This window comes from Palaemon carinicauda, chromosome 45 (assembly GCF_036898095.1).
Source record: "Palaemon carinicauda isolate YSFRI2023 chromosome 45, ASM3689809v2, whole genome shotgun sequence".
Classification (NCBI taxonomy): Eukaryota; Metazoa; Arthropoda; class Malacostraca; order Decapoda; family Palaemonidae; genus Palaemon; species Palaemon carinicauda.
In genome coordinates, this window is record NC_090769.1 from 21,467,687 (window position 1) to 21,492,793 (window position 25,107).

Sequence of the window (25,107 nt, forward strand, 5' to 3'; positions counted from 1 at the left end):
GTTCAGCCATGCCGGCTCTTAAAGAGCCGGACCCCACCTCGGGGAGACCCTAGCCTCGATTTATCCCACTGAGACTTATAAACATATATCTCACCAGTAATGATGAAAGCGTCAAGAAATGTTATAAAAATTAATCATATTCCACACAATCATATATATATGATTGACTTGAAGAAAAATACACCTCGACGCAAGATTCATCTTGTTGCTTACAATAGGAAAATAACAGCAATAAACTAATCTAGTATTTCAAAACTCATACAAATATTTTTAATACTGAAAAATCTATGACAAAGGCTCATATGCTTAACAAAACACCAAAATACTTTTTCAAGGATTCTGACGAAAGAAAGATTCGTAGTCCTCTAGATACGAAGTTTGTCTTAGGGATTTGAAAAATATTTTCTTCATTACTTTTTCAAATTGTAGATGAGTTAGCATAGGCTGATCCTTGTCCGTATATCTTAATTTATGTAAATCATCTACACATGTCTGACAAAGTGTTTGAACATTAATTTGTGAAATCTTATAGATATTAAATAATTCTTTCCACATCTGCAATAGCGCATTAACATTGGTCTGCCAAGTAAGAAAACAATGCTTTTCTGCATTAGATGAATCAATACTTTGTTCATTAGTTTTAGACACAAATCTACATGTAAAGATACCAGACTTCAGACTTTCAAGAAATCTCATATGATCAACATATTTCTTCTCGTAAGGTTTGCTTAATGTTTTAGAGAGAAGAAAACAATTTATCAATTTTCCAAGAATGAGAACAAACTCTGCAGTGTGCACAGCTTCTTCTGGAAGAACATCTGATGTAGTGCAAATATAAATGCCCAAAGCAACTGCTTGACTAAAAACTTGCGACGCAACTTTGACACAACTATCAAGAGATTTTTCCAATGTTATTGTTTCAAGCACTGACTCCAACTTTGGACCAATACTTATGTCCTTCTGAGAATCCTTTTCGAGAAACTTGTAAACGTAGTCCCATTTTGCTAAGCCATTTCCAGTGTAGATATCATTCTTGGAGAAAGCCTTCAGGGTATCCAAAATAAGCACTTGCGGATCACACAAAAAATACAGTCTTTTCTTCCTTACTGTGATATATGGTTTGTCTGGTGTCACTCCAAATAGCTCTTTAAGAGAATAACTCACGGGATCATACATGCTCAACACAAATTTCACGTAGATTTTAATATTTTGAAGTTTAATAACATATTCTTCCAGAATCTGCTTCACAAAACTGGCTTTAATGCTGTTGCCTAGCTGGTGGCAACCTAGAACATAATGCCAGCTCTTCTTCAGGCTTTTCAGAACTAAAACGAGAACATGACCAACAGAGTTATTTTCCGAGTTTTCATTTATATTGCTGTTCTGTTCATTTTTTGAGCTCTGGCTCAAGTCTTCCTCGTGAGACAAATTAGTATTCTCAGCAGGGCTGTTTTGAACTGGAAAAACATGTAAAACAATTCCACATAATTTGTCCTCCACTTTCATTACCGAAGCTTTTCTTTGAAAAAAGGAGAAAATATAGGAATTCCAAAACTCGTCATCGAAAGATATAGATTTCTTCCATTGTTTAACTGTTTTAACATCTGGAAGCCCAAACATTTCCTTCAAGTAATTGTACACTTTTGGATTCTTACTGTAGGTAGAAAGTGCAAATATATTCATTTTTTGACTGTTGTTTGACCTTTTAAAAGTCATTGTTTTTTTCAGATCTTTCCGGAAGAATGAGTTCACGCGAGGATTATTCAATACACTAGAAGGCCTTTCTTCACGTACTCTGATGACAGTACCGTCCTTCTTCACCAGTTTCAATGAAAAATCATACCCAACACTCTTGATAGTATTATCAGTCACATTTCTAGCTTCATTATCAACAGTAGTTGGATAAACGTCAATGAAATCTAATGATATTCCATCATTATCATATGGGATAAGGCAAGCTGGGCCTGGTTCTATTTTGCAATGTAAATGAGTGCCTGGGACATCAGGACCTGTGGATAAGGTAAACATTTTTCATTTGCATAAGATGCGGTATGAATGTTCTTAACCTTTTTATCCCCAAAGGACGTACTGGTACGTTTCACAAAACTCACCCCTTTACCCCCATGGACGTACCGCTATGTCCTTGCAAAAAAATGCTATAAAAATTTTTTTTTTTCATATATTTGATGAATTTTTGAAAAAATTCAGGCATTTTCCAAGAGAATGAGACCAACCTGACCTCTCTATGACAAAAAGTAAGGCTGTTAGAGCAATTTAAAAAATATATACTGCAAAATGTGCTGGGAAAAAAATAATCCCTTGGGGGTTAAGGGTTGGAAATTTCCAAAGAGCCTGGGGGTAAAAGGGTTAACTGTAAATGGTATACAGTATACTGGATGGAAAAGTACATGTATAGCATACTGATAAATCATTCTTCATGTCACAAAAAATGGCATATGTCAGATGCAAAAGTTTTTTTTAAAGGAACACTCATATTAAAGGAATAGGTCAAAAATGCTATAGGAGCCTACAACCTTCTTGGCCAGTTCGTAAATTAGATTCGGTAAGTTTTCAAAATTTAATAAACTAAGCTTCGTGAAACGTACCTATGAAAGCCGGAGAACTTCTTCCCATGGTTCCTGTTCCGTGTGAGAATGAGGGCCCCACTCGTACTGGAAGAGTTTAGAAAAATGATGAACGGCTTACCACAAACTTCATGATATTAATATAATTCAGTACCTATCATCCACACCATTCTATAATCTTCTTGGATTTAACTACAAAACTTAAAATAGAAAACAATTTTGGTATTTAATTTTTTATAATTTTTCCTTTTAAAGATAAAATGCTATATACAGTACGAAATAAGTATGTTTAAATTTTTACATAATGAATTACAGTACATAAAAAATCTTGGTAAAATATGCAGGAGTTTATATGTACTTGTACATGCATTGCAACTTCCATTCACTTCAAAATCTTTATTGAAAGACGGATGTGGGTGCTTTCACCCTTTAATGTCTCGGTAAAATTTTCCAGTTCTAGTTCTGCCACTGCTGTGGCCATAAGTGTTCAGGTTGAGTGACTCTCTTTTCCTCTCTTTTATAATACATCACAGATTGCAGGAAAACTAAAGCAGGGTCCACCTGGACCTTACTTCTTTTCAATTTAATTTTGTTCCTGAACTAATGGCTGGGAAGAGAGGCTCGTTACCTCAGTCCGCGAGATATGAATTTCACAGATCTTTTCTGTCATAGACATGAGATGAAATCCAGATTTTCAAATGATCTTAGCAAAATAACCCTTTTACCCCCAGGCTATTTGGAAATTTCCAACCCTTAACCCCCAAGGGGTTATTTTTTTCCCAGCACATTTTGCAGTATATTTTCTTTAAATTGCTCTAACAGCCTTAATTTTGGTCATGGAGAGGTCAGGTTGGTCTCATTCTCTTGGAAAATGCCTGAATTTTCTCAAAAAATTATCAAAAATATGAAACAAAATTTTTTTATAGCATTTATTTGCAAGGACGTACCAGTACGTCTATGGGGGTAAAGGGATGGCTTTTGTGAAACGTACCAGTACATCCTTTGGGGGTAAAAGGGATAATAGGTTTACCTGCCGAGTTATCAGCAGCCATTGCCTGGCCCTTTCTGGTCCTAGCTTGAACGTGAGGATTAGGCACTAATCATCGTATACAAGGTCAACCTCTTGGACATTGATCTGTCCCTTGCATCTGCCATTTATGAGCAACCTTTAAAGAACAACTTCTGGTTATACTTTTTCTTCCCATAAGCTCGAACTTGAAGAATTAAAGCATATGCGTGTTAGGGTATATTAACTGAAGCAATGTTAATAATGATGATATTGGTAATGCAATGCATTTAATTCTAATAGTCAGGCTTCTCCATCATGAGGCTCAATACTACACAGTACTCTAGCATTTTTATTCCAGCTGTGACCAAGTTGTGGAATGATCTTCCTAATCGGGTAGTTGAAACAGTAGAACTTCAAAATTCAAACTTGCAGGAAATTTTATATTGAACAGACTTACTTAAGTCTTTGTATAGTTTATATATGAAATATCTGTTTCAATGTTGTTAATGTTTTCAAAATATTTTTTTTAATTGTTCATTCTTATATTGTTTATTTATTTCCTTATTTCTTTTCCTCACTGGGCTATTTTTCCCTGTTGGAGCCCTTGGGCTAATAGCATATTGCTTTTCTAACTAGGGTTGTAGCTTAGCTAGTAATAATAATAATGCAAAAGCTCAACAAATGTCGCTTAATAGATATACAGTACAATTATTGTTTTTAATATTAAGATAAAAACTTACCCTCATCGGAGCCATGCGCTTGTTTATCATAACATCCACGTGGAAAATCATGGAAATTCCAGTCTAGAAAAACAAATAAGAAATTAAGCTATTTATTTTCACAGGTAAACTAAACCAAAGTAATTTTTACTATGTATGGAGACACATCTAACAGGGAAAAACAAGTTGTTTCATAAAATCTTAATCAAATATTATAATGAAAATATATATTTAATTAAAATAAATCTGATTCTACTTAAAAATGAACAAATAAAAAATTAAGCCATTTATTATCACAGGTAAACTAAACCAAAATAATTTTTACAATGTATGGAGACATCTAACATAGAGACACAAGTTGGTTTATAAAATCTTAATGAAATATTATCATGATTATCTTAATCTAATTAAATTAAATCTCTAATTCTACTTAACTTCGGTTAATAAAAAAATAATTAGAAAGGTCTGATACATGTATCTCCTTCCATACAAATGAGTATTTTACATAATGATTCATAAAATCTTAATTAAATATTATCATGATTATCTTGATTTAATTAAATTAAATCTCTGATTCTACTTAACTTCGGTTAATAAAAAATAATTAGAAAGATGTGATACCTGTATCTCCTTTCATGCAAATGAGTATTTTACAAATGCTTGTATTCTGAAGGTTGAGAAACCTAATCATTTAAATAAAATTCATGATTTTATTTTTTGCCTGATATTCATTTGCTATTTATACTCCGTGTGAATATTCCAGCCAAATGAAAAATATAATAAGCCTTTGTAAAGATGTTCAGCATGTACTATAGCTGTTCCCACCAATTTTTTAGAAGTATTCAAAGTTTATATATGATAGCTCTGTTTTAATGTTGTTACTGTTCTTAAAATATTTTATTTTAATTGTTCATTACTTCTCTTGTAGTTCATCTACTTCCTTGTTTCCTTTCCTCACATGGCTATTTTTCACTGATTTAGCCCTTTGGGCTTATAGCATCCTGCTTCTCCAACCTAGGGTTGTAGCTTAGCTAGTATAATGATAATAATAATTTTTTACCCTGAAACTTGGCAAAAGTGAAATCTATGCCCCTTCCTGGTTGAATCCCATGAGAACAGAGCTAGCTTGTATTAATTTCTACTCTTTTGGCTGTTGCTAAGGCTAAAAGAAGCAGGATTGTAACTGCTAAATACTTCAATGGTACTTTATCCAGATGTTCAAACTGAGGAGTCACATCCAAGTTCTAATTAATTGGGTTTTTTTAAAGAGGAGGTCTTTCAATAATGTAAGACCTAACAGTGTTCCTTATTACAGTTAGCGTCTAAATATAGAACCCTGTGTTTCAGGACTGAAGTCAACATTGGTCCTATAACCTTTAAATCATGAAACAGCAAAATATTTTTTTATATCTAAGATACATGAAAATGCAATAATATTGTTCAAACTGGTATTGGTTGCTCATATCTTTCTACAATTACACAGAACAAAGCAAGTGTCACTAATGTTAGTATAACATATTTGTAGAGGATATCATGTCTGCTATAATAATAAATATCCTAAAGTGTTTTGAAAATTCCCTTATTTCTAAGGATACAGTGGAGAGTTTTCATATGGTTAGCTGTAGCATGAGGAGGTTGTGGTGTACTGCATGACTTTGTGGTTGTTTGAGTAGATTTGTCCTGGCAGGCAACTGGATTAGAAGAGGACACAGGTCTGTAAACCATTCTCTCTGTAGCCATAACAGGGGCTACAAGAATCATTCTTGCATTTCACGAGGGACGGAACTTGTTGAATACATTACTGAACGAATCACGGCAAAGAGAGGGAAAGTCTGCATCACTAGACTTAAGCAATTTGCAGCAGGGCATCCACTGCCCAAGCTTGAGGGTCTTGAATAAAGAAGCAATAAGCATCCTTCTTCTTGTTTAATGATGTTAAAAAAATGTTCATCAATGGTACACCTGCGGGTGAAGAAACCATTCTGTGGTTAACAATTAGTCGTTCCTGCTTAATCAATCTGATTGGACCTTCTGCTTCTCTGGAACAAAATGGGATAGTACATTGATTTGCCATTATTCTTTCCAACATAGTAATTTGTGATTTTATACCCCCATGTTTCTTCAAGTAAGACCAGGCTGTTGTGTTGTTCAAACGTACAGCAATCGCTTTTCCTTTCACTATGTCCCCTTACTGTAGTGATGCCCTGAAAACTGCTAGCAATTCTAGGATATCTGTGTGCATCCGTGACTATATCAAACTATGCTCATGACAGGTGAAGGCTCTCAAAAGTTGCTCCCCACTCTATTAATGAAGGGTTGCAGAAGAGTAGACCTAGATCTTGCAGTTTGAGAATCACTCTTTGAAGATACTGACAGGATTCTTACCAAATGAATAATTCTGAATGATTTTTGGTGCCTGATATAGTGACTGTTTTTGGATTTAATAATCTGTACCAGGGTTGAATGAGATGAAATTGGAAGGTCTCATTCTGAGTTGTGCATGAGGATTGAATTTCTCTGGAGATGCATTAACTTAAAGGACTTAGTTTTGTAGAGTTAGGAAAAATACAAATGACTAAAAATGTGCGATTTATTCCTACACATATCCAAGCCTTCATCTTTTTATAGGACTTATCCTTAGGAGGGAGGTAGTTCCTATAACCAAACTGGCTGGTTTAATTCCCAGGATGTCAAAGCTCCTGGTCTTGTAAAAGGAACCTAAGTGATGAATCCTCGCAACCTCCTAACAATCTGGGGAAAAGATGACCTAGGTGTTAAGCTAAGTTTCTACCAAGAAAATTGGTAGACATTCATGGAAGAATCTATATCCACATAAAGTCATTTATGAGAAATGGGTTTGCATACATCTAAATCAATCCTCCCCTTCGTTAAGGAAGATGAAGGAGATACTTCTACACAAAAAAATGTTTTCAGAATAATTGCTCGGTTGTGAGGCTTAGCTGTATCAAGTGCCCAGTCCAGCAAATGTCATGACCTCTGCACCCAAAGAGAGAGGAAAGAAAAGAGGAAAACCGGCCAGACATTCTCTGGATAGTCACCACCCGTGAAGAGACGGAGAAAGGGAAAGAGGAGATGCTTGATAGTTGCCACCCATGATGAGACAGATAAAATGAAAAGGAAACGAAGATTCATGTCAGTCATACTCACAAACCTGCCGTAATTGTAGCCAGGCTTACCAGAGCAGACCTGTGCGTCTGCACGTGGATTTTTCATCGCACCACACAAATAGAAAACACAGAAAAGTGGAAGCATAGCAAATTAATACGGCCAAAAACTTAAATCAAAAAGAGAAAACTCGTATGCTCAGCAGCTGAAATCGAAGTGGCTACTCAGTAGACTGTTGAGAAGGTGGTCTTACCAATCACTGGCCAGTAACTCCCACCGCCTTGTCATAAATTTTAACAACTAAGTTCAAGCTTCGCGGAAATCATACTCGTATTAAAAGACGGAGGTTTGGATTCATGAAAGAACAAATACCTTGTGAATGTTTCAGAAAAAAAATATGGGACAAAACTAGGGAAAAATAACTTACCTGTGCTTACAAATGGGAAATTGTTGTCTATGATTCGTACCACGGATGGCTCTTTCTTGGGTACAAACAATGCTGGAAAAAACAATCATCTATGATTTTGAAAATAATTCAAATTCAATAGTGAAAATTTACACACTATTTCAATCAGTTATTCTAACACAGATCTAAAAGTTTTGTCTATAAAAAATATTTCTAATAAAAGGATTTTGAAGAAGGAAAAATCTATTTCTGGGCGAGGAACCTATGTCGCTCCGTGAAATGCTCCTTAAAGCACCATTTCAAAGGTATAAATACTGCTAAATATACCAGAGAAAAAAGTTGCATGGAATGCTAGAAATATATCCAGCTCGCTCACCCCTAAAGGGTGTCGGTATTATAACTGGGGCGAGTGATACCACTACCAGAGATCCCTTTCCAATTAGACTTCTCCACGGAGCTTCGTATGGCAACGGATAATGCTTATACAAAATATTTTGTCAAAATTCCTTACTTTCATAATTACAGGGTAATTAGTAACTTAATAAGCCAAAATTGCTGATCCATACAAGAAAATGCAGTAGTCCTGTTATTGTAAATTTTGAAAATTATTACACTAATATAAAAAAGTGTGAGTAATGGCATCTGTAGTTTCCTCAGGTCACAAGATGGAATTGTGATATGCTTACACCCTTCCGTGCAAACAGAAACCTCAGAGAGAGTACATGTTTGAGCTTGACCTCTGACATTCACTTGCTTTTAGTATACGTTTATCTTTGTTTTGGCAAGAATTTCGTCATGCCAAAGAGGAAAAGACAATCAAAACATCTAGCTAACATACCGAACAAGAAAATTTGCTCTGATAAGAGTTCAGAAGTGCATAACCATGGCGAACTTAGCAGAGTTAGTGAAGGAATTCCCTACCACAGAAAAAGGGCAGGGACCAACAAGAACCTACAGAAGCTAGATATTGAGTAAATGAATCTTCATTTATGATTAACTTATGATAAATAACATAGTTTTGGTGTAGTAATACCCTAAAATTAATATAAAATTCATAATCATCGTGATTTATTGATTCCGTCTTTGTGAAAATACAGTACAAAAAAACTTTGAACACCCATATTATTGACCTTCAAATTCTATCTAAAATACAAAGGAAAACTTTGAACACCCATACTATTGACCTTCAAATTCTATCTAAAATACAAAGAAAAACTTTGAACACCAATATTATTGACCTTCAAATTCTATCTAAAATACATAGAACAACTTTGAACACCCATATTATTGACCTTCAAATTCTATTTCCTCCCTCAAGTTTAAAGCTATAGCACTGAAATTTGGTATAAACCTTATGAAGACATCATAGAAAAATTAAATGGAGCCCCTTTTCCAATTTTTCTTTCTCAATAAGCCAATTTTTTTGTGCAACTGAAGAAGAGACATACAGAATGTTTCTCAAAAGTAAATTTGCTATCAAGAATCAGACCTAAAATTTTTAAGGAGTCATACAAATTTAAAAGATTATTATCAATGCTGAGATCAGTATGTTGAGGAGCCGCTGTCCTTGACCTAATTACAATCATACTTTGAGTTTTGTTAGGGTTCAACTTCAAGCCCCATAATTTGCACCACACACTAATTTTAGCAAGATCTCTATTACGGGATTCAGTAACCCAAGATCTACATTTAGGAGATGGAATTAATGCAAAGAGAGTAGCATCATCTGCATATGCAACGAGCTTGTTTTTTAGGGCAAACCACATGTAACGGGAATACACTTCCTTCAACTGACCTGCACATGAAGACCAAGAGTGGTACTATTAAAGTGAGGCTGGCTAGCAGTGAAGGTATATAGACATTCTATTCAATGTTATGCATAGTATCTATTTCTTATGAAGCTGCTTCCCCACCTTCTAACTTCAGATATGACTACAAGTAGAGTGTTCTCCCCAGTCTCCACAGGGCTTACTCACACTAATAAAGATAATTTTTTGTATTCTATATGAACCCATAAAAAAACTTCAGAATTAAGAAATCTCAAAAACTTCATGCAAAAACAAAGGCAGTTGAATGTGGCTTTTTTGAAAACAAAATTTGTGCACCCATTGAGATACTACCGCTAGAGAGTTACTGGGTCCTTTGACTGGCCAGACAGTACTACATTGGATTCCTCTCTCTGGTTACAGCTAATTTTTCTTTGCCTAAACATACACAATAGTCTTGCCTATTCTTTCCACATTCTCTTCTGTCCTCACACACCAGACAACACTAGAATTGCCAAACAATTCTCTTTCACTTAAGGGGTTAACAACTGCACTGTAATTGTTCACTGGTTACTTTCCTCTTGATAAGGGTAAAAGAGACTCTTTAGCTATGGTAAGCAGCTCTTCTAAGAGAATGACACTCCAAAATCAAACCATTGTTCTCTAGTCTTGGGTAGTGCCATAGCCTCTATACCATAGTATTCCCCATCTTGGGTTAAAGTTCTCTTACTTGAGGGTACACTCGGGCACACTATTCTATCTTATTTCTCTTCCCCTGTTTTTTTTTAAAGTTTTTGTAGTTTATATATGAAAGATCTATTTTAATGCTGTTACTGTTCTTGAGATATTTCATTTTAATAGCACATTACTTCTCTTGTATTTTATTTTCTTGTTTCCTTTCCTCATTTGGTTATTTTCCCTGCTGGAGCCCTTGGGCTTATAGCATCCTGCTTTTACAATTAGGGTTGTAGCTTAGCTAATAATAATGGTACAGTACTACATCAGCTTCTTCTACGTAAATCCTGCGTCACATCACAACCAATTGTACTGCTATTTTGTGACCCGTCAAAACTTCAAAGGTACTACAATTCAATGAAGTATCATACTATTTACCTCTCTCATCGGAGTCTGATGTCTCTTCACTGAAATCTCCTTGCTTAACTCGTGTTAATTCTGTAAAAAAGGGGATTCATCTCAATATCAACCTTTAAAAAAGAATGATAAATTGAATATGCACTACAGTACAGTATACTGTCATACACATGATTACAACTTTCAAGTATAATAACTTATATGAATTAGTAAAACCAGCAAAACAGTAGCCCATGTAACTTGGCAAACTTACTTCTGACAGGTATACTGTTGTATAAAAGTCGCCCATTGAGGTACTGGTCATCTCGAAAGTGGTCACTGCATAATACATACGAGTGGTTCAGCTGATGAGGAGGAACACGTGCAAGACTCGGTAGATTTAGGGCCTCCACCCATTTCTTACACCTAGAAAATAGAGCATCAGTTAAAGAGACAGGAAATTGCATTATTTTGAATAATTACACATTTCATAAAACATAATAAAGTGTTTTCCTACATAATGCCAATACCCATACCAAATAGATTACAATATATTGAAGCTCTTTTGCATATTAGACCAGAGATCCAATTACAGTACGCTACTGACATCCGAACGAGAAGAAAACTCAACACTTGTTAACCCTTTAACCCCCAGGGTATTTGGAAATTTCCAACCCTTAACCCCCAAGGGTTATTTTTTTTTCAAACACATTTAGCAGTATATTTTTTTTAAATTGCTCTAACAGCCTTAATTTTTGTCATAGAGAGGTCAGGTTGGTCTCACTCTCTTGGAAAATGCCTGAATTTTCTCAAAAAATTGACAAAAATATGCAAAAAAAATTTTAAATAACATTTTTTTGCAAGGACATACCGGTACGTCCATGGGGGTAAAGGGATGAGTTTTGTGAAACGTACCAGTACGTCCTTTGGGGGTAAAAGGGTTAAACAAGAGATCTACAGTTTGCATAATTAATTCCATAGTCTCCACAGATATACAAAACCATTTTCACATAACAGGGTTGCTCAGTATCTGTTAACAAATAAGGTCTCTGTGAATTAAGGACTTCGGGCCATATGGCTGGAGCAAGGAATGGGAGGCCATTCAGCACCGAGGAGCCACTTTAACTTACAAACTTGATAGGTTCCAAGAAGCTGTTTGTAAGTCCGATTTGGTTAAATTTTGGTCTATGGTAGGCTTCACAAAACTCACATGTCTATGATTTTCCGCTGCAAAAGTCTTTCACGAATAAAACTCTTTTGAAGAAAGCAATTTGATATTCAAATTACCTGAATGGTCAGTTATCAAATTGTTAAAAGGCCACACTCTTTGGCTTTCATTCATCACTAAACTTCATGGGTAATCATTCAATAGTCACAACAGACTACAGTATAATGTACTGTATAGGTAAGAGTTCTATATTGTCATTAGATATGCAACTTTGTTCAAGTGATTACGATGTAGACAGGAATTTGAATATAATTGCTTTTTCTTCAGAAACTGACTACTGTACTGTAAGTGATCAAAATACATTAAAAAAACTAGAGCGCAACTATAAAACAACAATAACTTCTTACCTGGCAACATCCTTGGGAAATCGATGTAACATCAATGACCCACAGTCATTTTTATTCCTTCTGCATAGAACACATCGATGTCCTCTTATTTTGTTTGGCATTTTTAGTCGAAACGGCTTTGCCTGTAGAATCAAAATCAAGTAACTCAAAATATTCATGTGACTATCCTATATTAGTACAAGCACAATATTCACTAAGATTTGATAGCTTGATTATACTGTGGATTTTTAAGTTTGTAGGTATTTGCAACTACAGTATAGTCTGTAATGCAAATGAAACTTTAACTTTTCCCAACAGTTGGTACTTGTAAGATGAATTTTAAACAAAACTAAAATACTTTAAGGTCTTCTTTTGCATTTCTAACAAACATTATTTTTCAACATTTTATAAACTAAACACGGAAGATAAGATCAACATTAATAGAGAAAAATTTCCATATGGTAAATCAAGATTTAGTAAAATTTTGTAACCTATAAAAGATAACTGAAAGTTAAAAAACCCTTTGATATGAAATACAGTAGGTTTCTTGGAGGATTTGAACATTAGAATACGATACATACATACTGACATGGCTGAAGATACGACAAGCAAGAGGACTGTTAGCAAAGTTAATAAGAAGATATATTGCATATCATGATTGAATAACTGGTCATAGGACTGGTCTTGATTGGGTGCTTTGGACTTAAGGACCTAATTATGACAAGTAATAGTGTTAACTGGTCATTATCTTCCCTTGACTATTATCTGCTGTCCACCATGTAATTTTCCGTGACTAGTCAAAAAGGGGAGGGGCAAATATATCACTTTCCAATGTGTCAGCTAAGTAAAGTACAGAATATCACAACCGAACCTTCCTAAGAACAGCAGACTGTATTGTGACAGTTTAGCTATGTGATGAAGTCGTCTTGCTAAACAATAATACAGTATTGTAATAACAACAACAATACAGTATTATAAAAAATATGTAATGCTATCAAAATAAAATAACCCTATCACCAAACTATATCCTTAAACCTTCCAACTTTAAAGTACAATACAAATATAAGGAATTCTAACAGGTATACAGGAAGATAAGCAAAGATATTCTTGTCTAAGAAACAGCATTGTCGGTAAGGTTGCAAAGGCTGCGGGTTTGAAGAAAGCATAGTCCGATTAACAAAGGTGCATCTTTGGAGAGCGATGGCAACTTCCCTTTTTGTTGTTGCCCTATTGAGCAGGACAATGTCCTAGAGACTGACAATATACACATATGATCAGTGCCTAACACCCCTCACCACCCAAGCTAAGACCAAGGAGGGCCAGGCAATGGCTGCTGATGACTCGGCAGATAGATCTATAGGTTCCCAAGGATTGTGAGGCCACAGCGATCAAAGGAACTAACGAGTTTCAGCGAAACTTGAACCCCAGTCTGGCATTCACCAGTAAGGACGTTACCACATCGGCCACCACAACCCGAGAGCTAAAGTATTTTGTAATTTTGTCCGGGGCCAAAATGATGTTGGCAACCCAAAGTCGGAGCCTTTGTAGGGTGAGGGCCAGATCCGTTTTCATTCATAGAAAATGGGAATATTATAAAGTGGGGTGGACTGTGGCCGTCATTCTAAAATCGAGTTCATAGAAAACTGGAATATTCTGAACTGTGGCCGTCGTTCTAAAAACGATTTTGGCGGGAGAAGCTAACTTAAAAAACCCACCTAACCTATGCTAATAGCCGTATCCTTACCCAAGGGGGCTTCGCCCCCCCGGACCCCCCCCCTTACCTACTACAGGAGCGAGAAGATTCGTGGCCGGAGTAAGAACTCGAGCCACAAATTTTCAGGTAATTTAGGCTTTTCGGCAAAAAACATAAAAGTGTGCGTTTAAGCACAAATTTAAGATCCGTAGACCATTTCCAAACGTTTTTATTCTATACAAGATAACAGTCGGAGCGATAATAAGCAAATTAGGACGCTTGGCCGTAGCGCTACAAACTACCCGTATTTTGTAATTATGCCTGGGGCCAAAATGATGTTGGCAACCCAAAGTCTAACCTATTCAAAGACCAAAGTAGATAGTATATCCAAATTACTGGTTTTTTCTAAGCCCAGGCCTGAAATATAGGTATTATTGTACTGGGTATGAAAATACAATTGGAAGGCTTTAGACGTTATCTTAAGCTGCTTACTCAGGAGCAATACCACAGACTTACCTTGGTAGGTTAGTGCTCATAATCAATTTCAAGAAATTCAAGATCAGATTTGAAGAACGTACTGAACAGTTTTGGAACTTTTGTTTTGACAAGTTCCAGACTCCTCGTTGCTCTCCCCACAACACACTGACTGTATCATTGTGGGCACACTACTAGAAGAAGCGTAATGGTACTTTTATTTCTAACAAGGACCTATTTAATATATCGGGTAACATCTTTAGTTGGTGATTCCAAATTCCCTAATTCTATCCCATTGCTTCTAAATTTTCTTAATTCATCAGTAGGTAGTAGGTTGGCCAAGGCATCAGCTACCCGTTAAGAAACTACCGCTAGAGAGTTATTGGGGCCTTTGACTTGCCAGATAGATAGTACTACATTGGATCCTTCTCTCACCTTTGCCGATACCTACACAGAATAGTCTTGACTATTCTTTACACATTCTACTCTTTCCTTATACGCTTGACAGCACAAATAATCGAACAATTATTCCTCTCTGAAGAGGTTTACTACTGCACTGAGATTGTTCAGTGGTTACTTTCCTCTTGGTAAGGGTAGAGGAAGAGGAGACTCTTTGGCTATGGTAAGCAGCTCTTCTAGGAGGATACTCCAAAAACAAACCATTGTTCTCGTTTTGGGTAATGTCATAGCCTCTGTACCATGGTCTTCCACTGTCTTAGGTTAGAGTTTTCTTCGTGGAGGGTACACTTAGCCACACTATTCTATCTGTATCCCTCTTCTTATTGTTTTGTTAAAGTTTTTATAGCTTACATAGGAAATGCAAATTTTAAAATTGTAATGTTCTTAAAACATTTTATTTTTCCTTGTTTCTTTTCCTAAGTGGACTATTTTCCTTGTTGGAGACCCTGGGCTTAAACATGCTGCTTTTCCAGCTAGGGTTGTAGCATAACAAGTAGTTGTAATAATAATAATAATAATAATAATAATAATAATAATAATAATAATAATAATAATAATAATAATAATAATAACAACAACAACAACAACAACAAATATTTTTTTACGTAGATTACATCTACAACGCTCCTTCTAGTAGTGTGCCCACAATTCACATTGTTGTGGAGAGAGCAACGAAGAACCGGGAATATTGTTAATTAGTTTTTACGTAATTTGCACATATAATACAATTTGCAGTACCTGGCCTACAATGTCGTTTGTTACTGGTAAGTAAGCATCTATCTAAATATCTATCCGTATATCTAAAATCGTCTTTATCCCTTCTAGTTATCAATAAACTAAGGGGTTGGTTGCCTTGCTCCGTCCTCTCCAACTCCTATCTAAAATATTTACATATTTACTAAACCTCTCATCTAAGTCATGATTTTTTATTGCGTCATTCAAATTTTTGTCGAGGTGTATGTACGATAGCGGCCACCTGTATGTTGGATTATGACTAACTTAGAATACGGCAGTGTAAGGGGGTCGCAGGGGCTTTACCCCCCCCCCCCCCCGGTTAGGTAAGTAGCTAAGGACACGGCTTATAGGTTAGGTTAGGGGGGGAAATTTTAGGTTAGTTGATGTCCAATTGTAATCCACACGGGAGGAACTGGACGCTGATATACAAAGGCCCCTCTTTATCTTCCTCTTGACCTTCCTCCCTCAACCATCCGTACCACATGCGCAGTTTCATTTTAAATTTCGACAATTTTCTCAAAACGATTTTCACCGGCATATTGGAATAAATCATTAATATTCAATCGTTTATCTCCCATAACCATGAATCGCTGGGTAATAATAACTGAGATAATAAAATTCTTGTACCTACTGTTCTAAATTTTCCCAAGTTCCATTTCGATCTTCCCCATACCTGAGCCTTTGTATAATGACGGACAGGACCTCTTTGTGTGCATAGAACACCATCCATAACCTAAACTTCTCCACCTACCCTTATCTACAGTCCGTGTACTTGCCTACTTACCTCCTACGCTGCTGTATTCGGTAAAATTATAGTTAGGGACTAGACAACATTTCAAAGATATAGATAATTTGTGCGATTTTCCATGGATTTATTATACATTTTAGAAAATAATGTATTTATTTGCGGTGAAAATAAGTGTAATTTTTCAAGAAAACATGTATTTTTTTAAAGAAAAAATCTGTAGGAAAGTTTTTCCCATCCATAACTATAATTAAACCCTGTATTCTTCGCAATAAGGTTGAAAATAAGGGAGTTATCCATACACCCCCAAGGTTTTTAACGTCAATAGAATTAAAATTTGGGAAAACCTTTACCCTAGAGATGACACTTATGTACATTGAAACCTCGCATTCCTCTGAACCCAACCTAGAATATGTGTTATTATAATGGGAGGGTGTAGAACCCCCATACACACCCTCAGATTAAATTGACCAAGGAAGAGGTCTTCTTTATCATTGAACATTCAAGTATATCTGAACAGTGTACGGGTAAAGTTATAATTAGCAACAATTTATGAATAATGAAATAGAACATCAGAGTATGATTTTGCAGGTGCATGGAATGACATATCACAACCATAGTTAATTTTGTATTGACAATATATACATATATATTTTTGTTACAGATATACAGCTAATGATGCATGGGTTTGGCGACTGCCGCAAGCCCTTACCTGAAACTGCGGCCGTTATAGAATCTGTTGTTCACCAACAAATGACGCTTTTTCTTCATCAGGTAAAATGGATTTTTTTTTTCTATATTTCTTTAGTTGTAATCTTACTACTTTATGTACAGTAGAATATTTTATTGCAGTTAATGGACAATATTTGAAAATTCAAACTGTAATGAATTTAGCTCTGCATGGATAAGTTTTGATTGATTTATGATACAAAATTTCTCAATTTTCAATAAAATCTTCAAGTATGGAGATTTAGAAAGGTTTAAAAATGGTTTCTTAAGACTTCTGAAACAGGTAAATTAAACTTTATAATGCTCTGCAACATTTTTGTAACTGTACTTTCTAATGAGAATGTATTCTTACTTTGTACTGTAACTAATGCAAGGAAAAAGAAAATTGGGTAAAGCACAGTTCACAAAACAATAAAACAGTAATGTCTTCTTACTTTGTAGTGGATGCATATTTAATGCACAGAAAAAGTAAATTGGGTAAAGCACAGTTCATAAAACAATAAAACAGTATAATGTATTTCACATATTGTAACTTTACGGAAATATTGCTTTAAGAGGTTGGCTTATGTACAGCTGCTAGAGAACATAGAATGAGCCATACAGACAGCAGATTCCTTTGTTTAAAAGCTTAAAGGCCACTCATGAATGGCAGAGGCAAGGGACAGTGACATTGCCCTATCGAGCATTGCCCTATAGAGACTGACCATATACACATATGATCAGCACCCAAACCCCTTCTCCACCCAAGCTAGGACCAAGGAGGCCCAGGTAATGGGATGGCGAGTTTTCAGCGACCAAAGAAACTAACGAGTTTGAGCATAACTCGAACACCAGTCCGGCGTTCACCAGTCAGGGTCGTTACCACATCCATTAAATATGAATAAAAATAAAAGTTTGAGTTTATGAAACATACAGTACATTGCTTTGAATTATTTTTATTACCTAGAAACCAAACAGCTATAAATTGACATTTTTAGGTATTTTTTTAGATGCATGTATTGTAATTGTTAACAAGTAATATAGCATAGAATATTTACAGGCCACAGAGATTGCCGAACAGAGAGGTTCCAGGTTGGTTGGTCCTGAAGATATCCTCTTCATAATGCGCAAGGATCCGCTGAAGCTTCAGCGACTGGTACATTATATGGGTAAGATCAATGTTACTGTAAAAACATTTGGTTGTTTCCACTATCAGAAAAATTGTCAGTGTGATTCTTCCAGTCAAAACTGATTAAAAGCACTGGAATATGAAGTTTGACATCATTATGATTACTTGGATAAACATAGTGAACACATGCACGATATCTGTCGGGATATTTTCTCTAGGGATAGTAACCCTGTGATACCTCTACAGGTAAAATTCTCTGGTATATCACAAGTAGAAAATATCCCAAGTAGAAAGCCGCCTAGAGGTACTTCAATCAGGACGACATGGCTATCTCACCCAATAATAGATTTTTACCATGTCAAAATCCCTTTTATTGTATAGTTTGTAGTAGTCAATTTAATGTTTATACATTATTGATAATTTTAGGTGTTCGTGATGTCTACCAGAGAGCAAGGGCTTCTACTTCTGGTAGTGGGACAAATGACATACAAGAACTAGGGCCTGAACCTGGTACTGAAGTATCAAGGAAAAAGCTATGTATAAGTTTCTTACAAAGCATTGATCAGACTGGACAGTACGAACCATTGTATACATCTTCCTTTTACGATCCAATCAGAGCTGAACGAGCATCACGTCTTGATGGTATGACTCAGGTAAATGATATTTTGTATGTATGCCTGTCATGAGATATTTTGAGCAATTTTTTGTCACAAGCTGAAATAAGATTATGGACTTGAATTTAAATTTTTCATTTTGATTATACTGTATATTCTTCTCATATTGTTTGTTTATTTCCTTATTTCCTTTACTCACTGGGCTATATTTTCCCTGATGGAGCCCTTGGGCTCATAGCATCTTGCTTTTCCAACCAGGGTTATAGCCTAGCTTGTAATGATAATAAAATTGTTATTCATGCTTCTTTTCCTCTCATCGTATAGAGAGGGGGGCTAATTTTGAGTCTAAGCAGCTTGAGTCATATGTATATCTGATGGGGGTTGCTATAAAAGTAGCTTTTACACCTCAAATGCTTGTTCCCTACTTCACATGCAAATTAAATCTTGAGAAGTGTTTTGTTACTTCCGAGACAAAACTATATCTTTATGTTTTCCTCAAACTATACTATCATTCAATGTTCTCCTGAGGATTATGCTTTTGAAGTTTTTATATTTTTTATATTTTTGTTTTATCAATGTCTTTTAGCTAGAATCATCACAATTTGCATAGTTTAACTTTTTGTCTTGAGCCTTAAGGAATCCTCTAGCCAGTATTAAAATTAAGACTATCTTGATACAATTTTGCTTTTATTTGCAGGGTATGAGTTGTCAGAAATATAAAGAATACTGCGAAGCAAGGAAAGCTTCATTTTGTCCTCGCTTAAGAGTGAACAAGTTCAGGGAATGGTTGCTTCGGGATGAAAGCGGGGACGTTAAGTTGACGCAGGCAAGTATACGTTTGGACAATATGAGGATTAAATATATAAGATACTATAATTAAGTTTAATTCACCTGAGGTTTATATATGGCTCACCCTTCCTCTTAATCATATATCTCATTACCTCTTTGACTAAGTACAGCACTTAAAGGTTTAAAGGCTGCTCATAAATGGCAAAGGCAAGGGACAGTGACATTGTTCTATCAAGCAGGAAGATGCCCTAGGGACTGACCATATATACATATGATCTGCGCTCATGCCCCCTCTCCACCCAAACTAGGACCAAGGAGGGCTAGGTAACGGCTGCTGATGACTCAAGATAGACCTATAGGCTCCCCCAAACCCCCATCCTTAGCCCACAAGGATGGTGAGGTTACAGCCACCAAAAAAGCTAATGAGTCTGAGCGGGACTCGAACGCCAGTCTGGCTTTCACCAGTCTGGGACGTGACTACATCGGCCACCACAACCCTAACTGGTGTTTGCCCCTGTTTACACTTTTTTATACTTTTTGTGTAGAGCTCTTTTACTTCTGACCCATTGATAGTACAAAGATCTGAATTCATATCTTCTCTCACTCATATTTCATACGGGTTGTGGTGGCCAATGTAGTAACATCCCTGACCAGTGATCGCCAGACTGGGGTTCGAGTCCTGCTCAAACTCATTAGTTTCTTTGGTCGCTGCAACCTCACCATCCTTGTGAGCTGAGGATGGGGGCTTTGGGGGAACCTTTAGGTCTATTGCCTTACCCTCCTTGGTCTTAGCTTAGGTGGAGAGGGGGCTTGAGCGCTGATCATACTCATAAATGGTCAGTCTCTAGGGCATTGTTCTGCACGATAGGGCAATGTCACTGTTCCTTGCCTCTGCCATTCATGAGTGACTTTTAAACCTTTAAACAAGGTCCTTCCCACCTAAATAGCCACTTGGGCAAATGTAGACTGATATGGTGTGATGAAAAAATTGTTTTATGAAAATTAATTTAGTTTTTTCAATACTAAGTCATCAGTTTACATGATAATGTGTCCACCTCTCATCCACCTCTCTTCTTGTAGTAAGACTTTGTAACAGTGAATGTGTAAACTACTGCTACCGCCATTAAAGGCCCCACCCACAGGGATACCTGGCAGGTAAAGTATTCTTCTTTTTCTGTTGGCGGGTGTCTGAGGAGCTTCTGACCTATGGATTAAGTAAATATAAATTGTAGGTTTTGATTAAAGAGTAAATACAGTATTATATAGTAAAATCTCATATTCATTCACTAGATTCTTTAAAGTGCTCATTGAAATTGTAATCATATTACCTTACCAAGTTCCCTGTATGCTTGGCCAGAGGTAGCAGACTTTGAGTTAATTTGTCACATAAAGAGTGAAGTAATAGGTTAAATATAAGAAATTTGGAAATAATTTGTATTTTTCCTAACATACTGTACAAACCTGGAGCTATTTATAAGATGGGGGGAAAGTAATCCTCCCATCCTATTAATACCGTAAGGTTTGTATCTGTGTCGGAACAAATTATTTTTAGAATGGTTTCAAGATACGTATTCATTGCCCGAGATTAATTTTTTATATTTATTTCAGCTTGTCTTAGAAATGCTGAACCGCTTGGCTTATGAAACGGTAGCACAAATAGTGGATCTAGCCTTGCTTGTGAGACGAGATGCCACAGGTCACACATCTGATTTGTCCCGTTTTAGAACGCCAACTGCATTGAACCCTGACTATCCATGCGTCTTCATACATCAGGTTTGTTCACATCAAATTTACAGCGATGTTTTATTGCACATTTTTCAAGAGTAGACATTTTAATTACTGGATATTATTTTGAAGAAAGTTGCCATAGGATGGTAGTGTTGATTTGCGAGTAAAGTATTTGCTTGTGGAATATTTCAACTAATGAACTATAGTCCATTTCTTTTAGCGATGCATATTTGCACCGACTTGCAGCGGTGCCCTTTTAGCTCGGGAAAGTTTCTGGATCGCTGATTGGTTGGACGAGATAATTCCAACCAATCAGCGATCACGAAACTTTTCCGAGCTAAAAGGGCACCGCTGCGAGTCGGTGCAAATATGCACCGCTAAAAGAAATGGACTATAATAATGTTTTGCAGTTGACGATGAGTACTTTTACAATGTTTAATTACAAACCACTAAAATGTCAAGAGTTTTGATGCAGATCTCAGATGAAAAGTTTATGTTAAAAATAAGATTCGAGAAGTAGCATACTGTATATTTTCAAAGTCAGATTCGAGATATCGTATTTCCTCTGCAGAGTGGAAAATACCGATACAGTATAAAAAGGAATTTAGTTTGCATAGAAATACGTTTTGATATGTGTAAAACTATAGAATATGTTAAAGTATTCCCTCATTTTGTTGTGAGACTGCAAAGCCTTAAACATCATAGGGATTATACTGTATTACCAAGTTGATAAAGTAGTAAAGTTTTATTCTTTATAACAAACCCTATTCTGAGTTGTTATTGTTAAATAATCACTAATGTCTAAAGATAATTTGCTCACTCATGATATCAAATTATGAAAGGATACATGAAATTGATTCCTCCCTCCCCATTTTCTCTGTTGCCGAGGCTAAAGGTGATGCATTCGTCACTATTATTACTATTCAGAGACTCAGTAGTAACCCCTTTTACGTAGGTTCAACATTGCGTACGTCAGTTCTGGCTGTACTCGCTTATTAAATTGGTGATATGCCGTTTTACATAACTGTATGTCAGTCTCTACGGTGAACAGTTTAAATGAAAAATGGCAAAAAATATTTATATAAAATTAATGAATACAGCACAATACATGTACTACTGTATACATACATTCATTATGAAAATAGTACCTGTAGTAGTATACAGAGCATAAACAGAAAACAGTATTATAGATACTGAAGTACTTTATATCTCGAAGCTGTTCATTACTGTACAGGTTAAGTGTGTAACCTTATCTGACTAAAGTGTTGTTGGCTTTGTTACTTTCTTAAGTTAAACAATTACTATACTGTAATTTTTTGTGAACGGTTGTTAACATTATGATGCGGGAGGTCTACGGGCTATGACAGGGAACCATTCTTACACCATGTCGGAATGGTTTATCTACACTTATACAATACTAGTAGACAATGAGTGATACATATAACAATTCTTTACTTTTATTCCTATGGTTGGCCTTCACACTGCTATAGAAAGTGGATAATTCAGTACCAAAATCCCGAATTTGTAAACAAAGATGGCAAATCAATGCTAAAGTAACGCGTGACACACTACTCCAGGGCATTATAGTCCATTTCTTTTAGCGATGCAGATCTGCACCGACTCGCAGGGGTGCCCTTTTAGCTCGGAAAATTTTACTGATCGCTGATTGGTTAGAATTATCTCGTCCAACCAATCAGCGATCAGAAAACTTATCCGAGCTAAAAGGGCACCGCTGCGAGTCGGTGCAAATCTGCATCGCTAAAAGAAATTGATTATAGTTTCTCTTTGCATTTGCAAGTAACGTAGTTCGTCATATCAACGAACCAAATGTCGTAGCTGGAAATTGATTTACTGTAGTCCCAATTTAGAAGAAAGTGAGGATAAGGGGGTATGGTGAAACAATAAAACGAAAGTAAAACTTTAGGAATGATCTAGGTACAGTACTGTATTACAATCTGTCATTTTGATTTCAGAGTGGATCAATGCAAGAAATGGGTTCCAATGAAGACCACAATATTGGTATGGACCCAATAACTCCTGCTCAAGTTAGAGAAGCTGTTCGACGATATTGGGCAAATAATTCTCCTCTTGCTCCATTTTCAAAATCTTGCTCACCCATAAATACTAGACTCTTAGCAGCTTAGATTAATATTGTATGAGAAGTTATATTTATTTACTTTTGTTTTTGAAGAATTGTCTGAGATTTATGTATTATTTACCACTTAAATCTCTCCATTGGGAGAAAGAAATTGCATTCAAAGTAAGAAATTTGCCATCGGTAAAAGAGAAATACAGTATCCTCAAGAATAGAATAAAAAGAACATTCCAGTGTATTCATGAAGTTAATATTTGCGTATTTCTGTTTTAGGTACTTATGGAATTGGTAAATTTTCTCACTTTTCCTTTTGAATGTAATGATGTTTTAGAAAAATATGAGTCAAGTTACCGGTAGTTATGGATGGGTAGTTCTTAGATTAGTTTGTGATCATGGACATTTTTGTAGTGTGAGCTAAATTATTTTTCTCTGAAGTAATGAATGTTAATCATGTCATCTGTATTAAATGGTATGAAATCTTAGTAGGATATACACATATTATAAGCTCAAGGTTGTTGATGAAGTGCTTCTTCTTCTTCTTCTTTGTCTGCATCTTTTCCCACTTTTATGTGGGGTCGATGTTTCTGGACAGCGTTCTCCATCTACCTCTGTCCCACATTTCATCACCGGTTAATCCCTTTGTTGATGAAGTGCTTATCAGAATAAATTCAAGTACTGTAACGTGATTGCATAGATTTAGGTCTACATTTGACTATATAATATTCTTTGTATTTTTTTTTTTTTCTACTGTGAGGGTTCCTAGTTAAGCTTAAAACTGTTTGTGGTTTCATATGTGGCTTGGTTTCTATATTTTTATGCAGACTTATGCAGTGAAGATAGATTTAACACAGTAAATAGAAATTGTCAGCTATTTGATACCTGTATTCCCATCATTACCATATAGATCCTCGGAGATTTTTTAATACGTGGAGGTTAGTATGAGGAGTCAGATTACCGGTATTTGAAGTTGACCCTGTTACCCCCATGGTATTTGGAAATTTCCAACCCTTAACCCCCAGGGGTTATTTTTTTTCAAATTGCTCTAACTGCCTTAATTTTTGTCATAGAGAAGTCAGGTTGGTCTCATTCTCTTGGAAAATGCCTGAAGTTTCTCAAAAAATTATCAAAAATATGCAAAAAAAAAATTTAAATAGCAGTTTTTTGCAAGGACGTACCGGTACGTCCATGGGTGTAAAGGGATGAGTTTTGTGAAACGTACCAGTACGTCCTTTGCGGGTAAAAGGGTTAAGTCTTAATTGTGTTGGTTAAAACAGGAAGATTTAATTAAAACTTTTATAGGTGTTCCTTTTGCAAACTATTTTCTTTCAGTTATTTCTCTCTTACTAAATGGCTTTTTGCTGTTAATATTATGACACGTATTGTACATCATAATAAGTATTTGAGGAAGCTGCTTTGTTTTTATGTAAGGTTAGTTTTATGTTATAAATTCTTCTCTTTTCCAAAAAGGTAACATTTAATTTACAGGACTGTAATATACTAATATTTTAGATAGCAAGTATCATCACAATTACTCTTTGTGTTAGCAGTGATGGAATGTAAATGACCTAGGTTGTTTTATTTAGGTCTCATTATTATGCGTTCATGAAAATATGTCATGTTCACCTTTTGAAATTTAAAGAAATATTTATTTCTGAGCTCTCCTCATGAGCAGCCTATTTGCAAATTTGCAGTACAGTACTTT

The 25,107-nt window shown here is 35.7% G+C and overlaps 2 protein-coding genes across 2 annotated transcripts; one reads left to right on the forward strand and one right to left on the reverse strand.

Annotated features, from left to right (window-relative positions):
- Positions 1-237: 237 nt before the first annotated feature.
- Positions 238-14,576, reverse strand: LOC137634926 (uncharacterized). The gene is made up of 8 exons (XM_068367485.1): positions 14,446-14,576; positions 12,258-12,379; positions 10,957-11,108; positions 10,725-10,784; positions 7,867-7,938; positions 4,335-4,397; positions 2,607-2,672; positions 238-2,009 (listed from the first exon to the last, which is right to left on the reverse strand). The coding sequence occupies exons 2-8, from the start codon at positions 12,356-12,358 to the stop codon at positions 331-333; spliced, it is 2,193 nt and encodes a 730-aa protein (XP_068223586.1). The 5' UTR covers positions 12,359-12,379; positions 14,446-14,576; the 3' UTR covers positions 238-330.
- A 924-nt stretch (positions 14,577-15,500) lies between these two features.
- LOC137635002 (transcription initiation protein SPT3 homolog) lies at positions 15,501-24,369 on the forward strand. Its single transcript, XM_068367607.1, has 7 exons — positions 15,501-15,626; positions 17,007-17,116; positions 18,111-18,219; positions 18,606-18,832; positions 19,491-19,619; positions 21,191-21,355; positions 23,284-24,369. The coding sequence occupies exons 1-7, from the start codon at positions 15,611-15,613 to the stop codon at positions 23,452-23,454; spliced, it is 927 nt and encodes a 308-aa protein (XP_068223708.1). The 5' UTR covers positions 15,501-15,610; the 3' UTR covers positions 23,455-24,369.
- Positions 24,370-25,107: the final 738 nt, after the last annotated feature.

Excerpts from the sequence above, each read along its gene's own strand:
- LOC137634926 (XM_068367485.1), bottom strand. The coding sequence starts at position 12,358 with ATGCCAAACAAAATAAGAGGACATCGATGTGTTCTATGCAGAAGGAAT. Across the intron at positions 11,109-12,257 it reads TTTCCCAAGGATGTTGCCAG|GTGTAAGAAATGGGTGGAGG; the intron begins GTAAGAAGTTAT and ends TCTATTTTCTAG. Across the intron at positions 7,939-10,724 it reads ATCAGACTCCGATGAGAGAG|CATTGTTTGTACCCAAGAAA; the intron begins GTAAATAGTATG and ends TGTTTTTTCCAG.
- LOC137635002 (XM_068367607.1), top strand. Across the intron at positions 18,833-19,490 it reads GTCTTGATGGTATGACTCAG|GGTATGAGTTGTCAGAAATA; the intron begins GTAAATGATATT and ends TTTTATTTGCAG. Across the intron at positions 19,620-21,190 it reads GGGACGTTAAGTTGACGCAG|CTTGTCTTAGAAATGCTGAA; the intron begins GCAAGTATACGT and ends TATTTATTTCAG.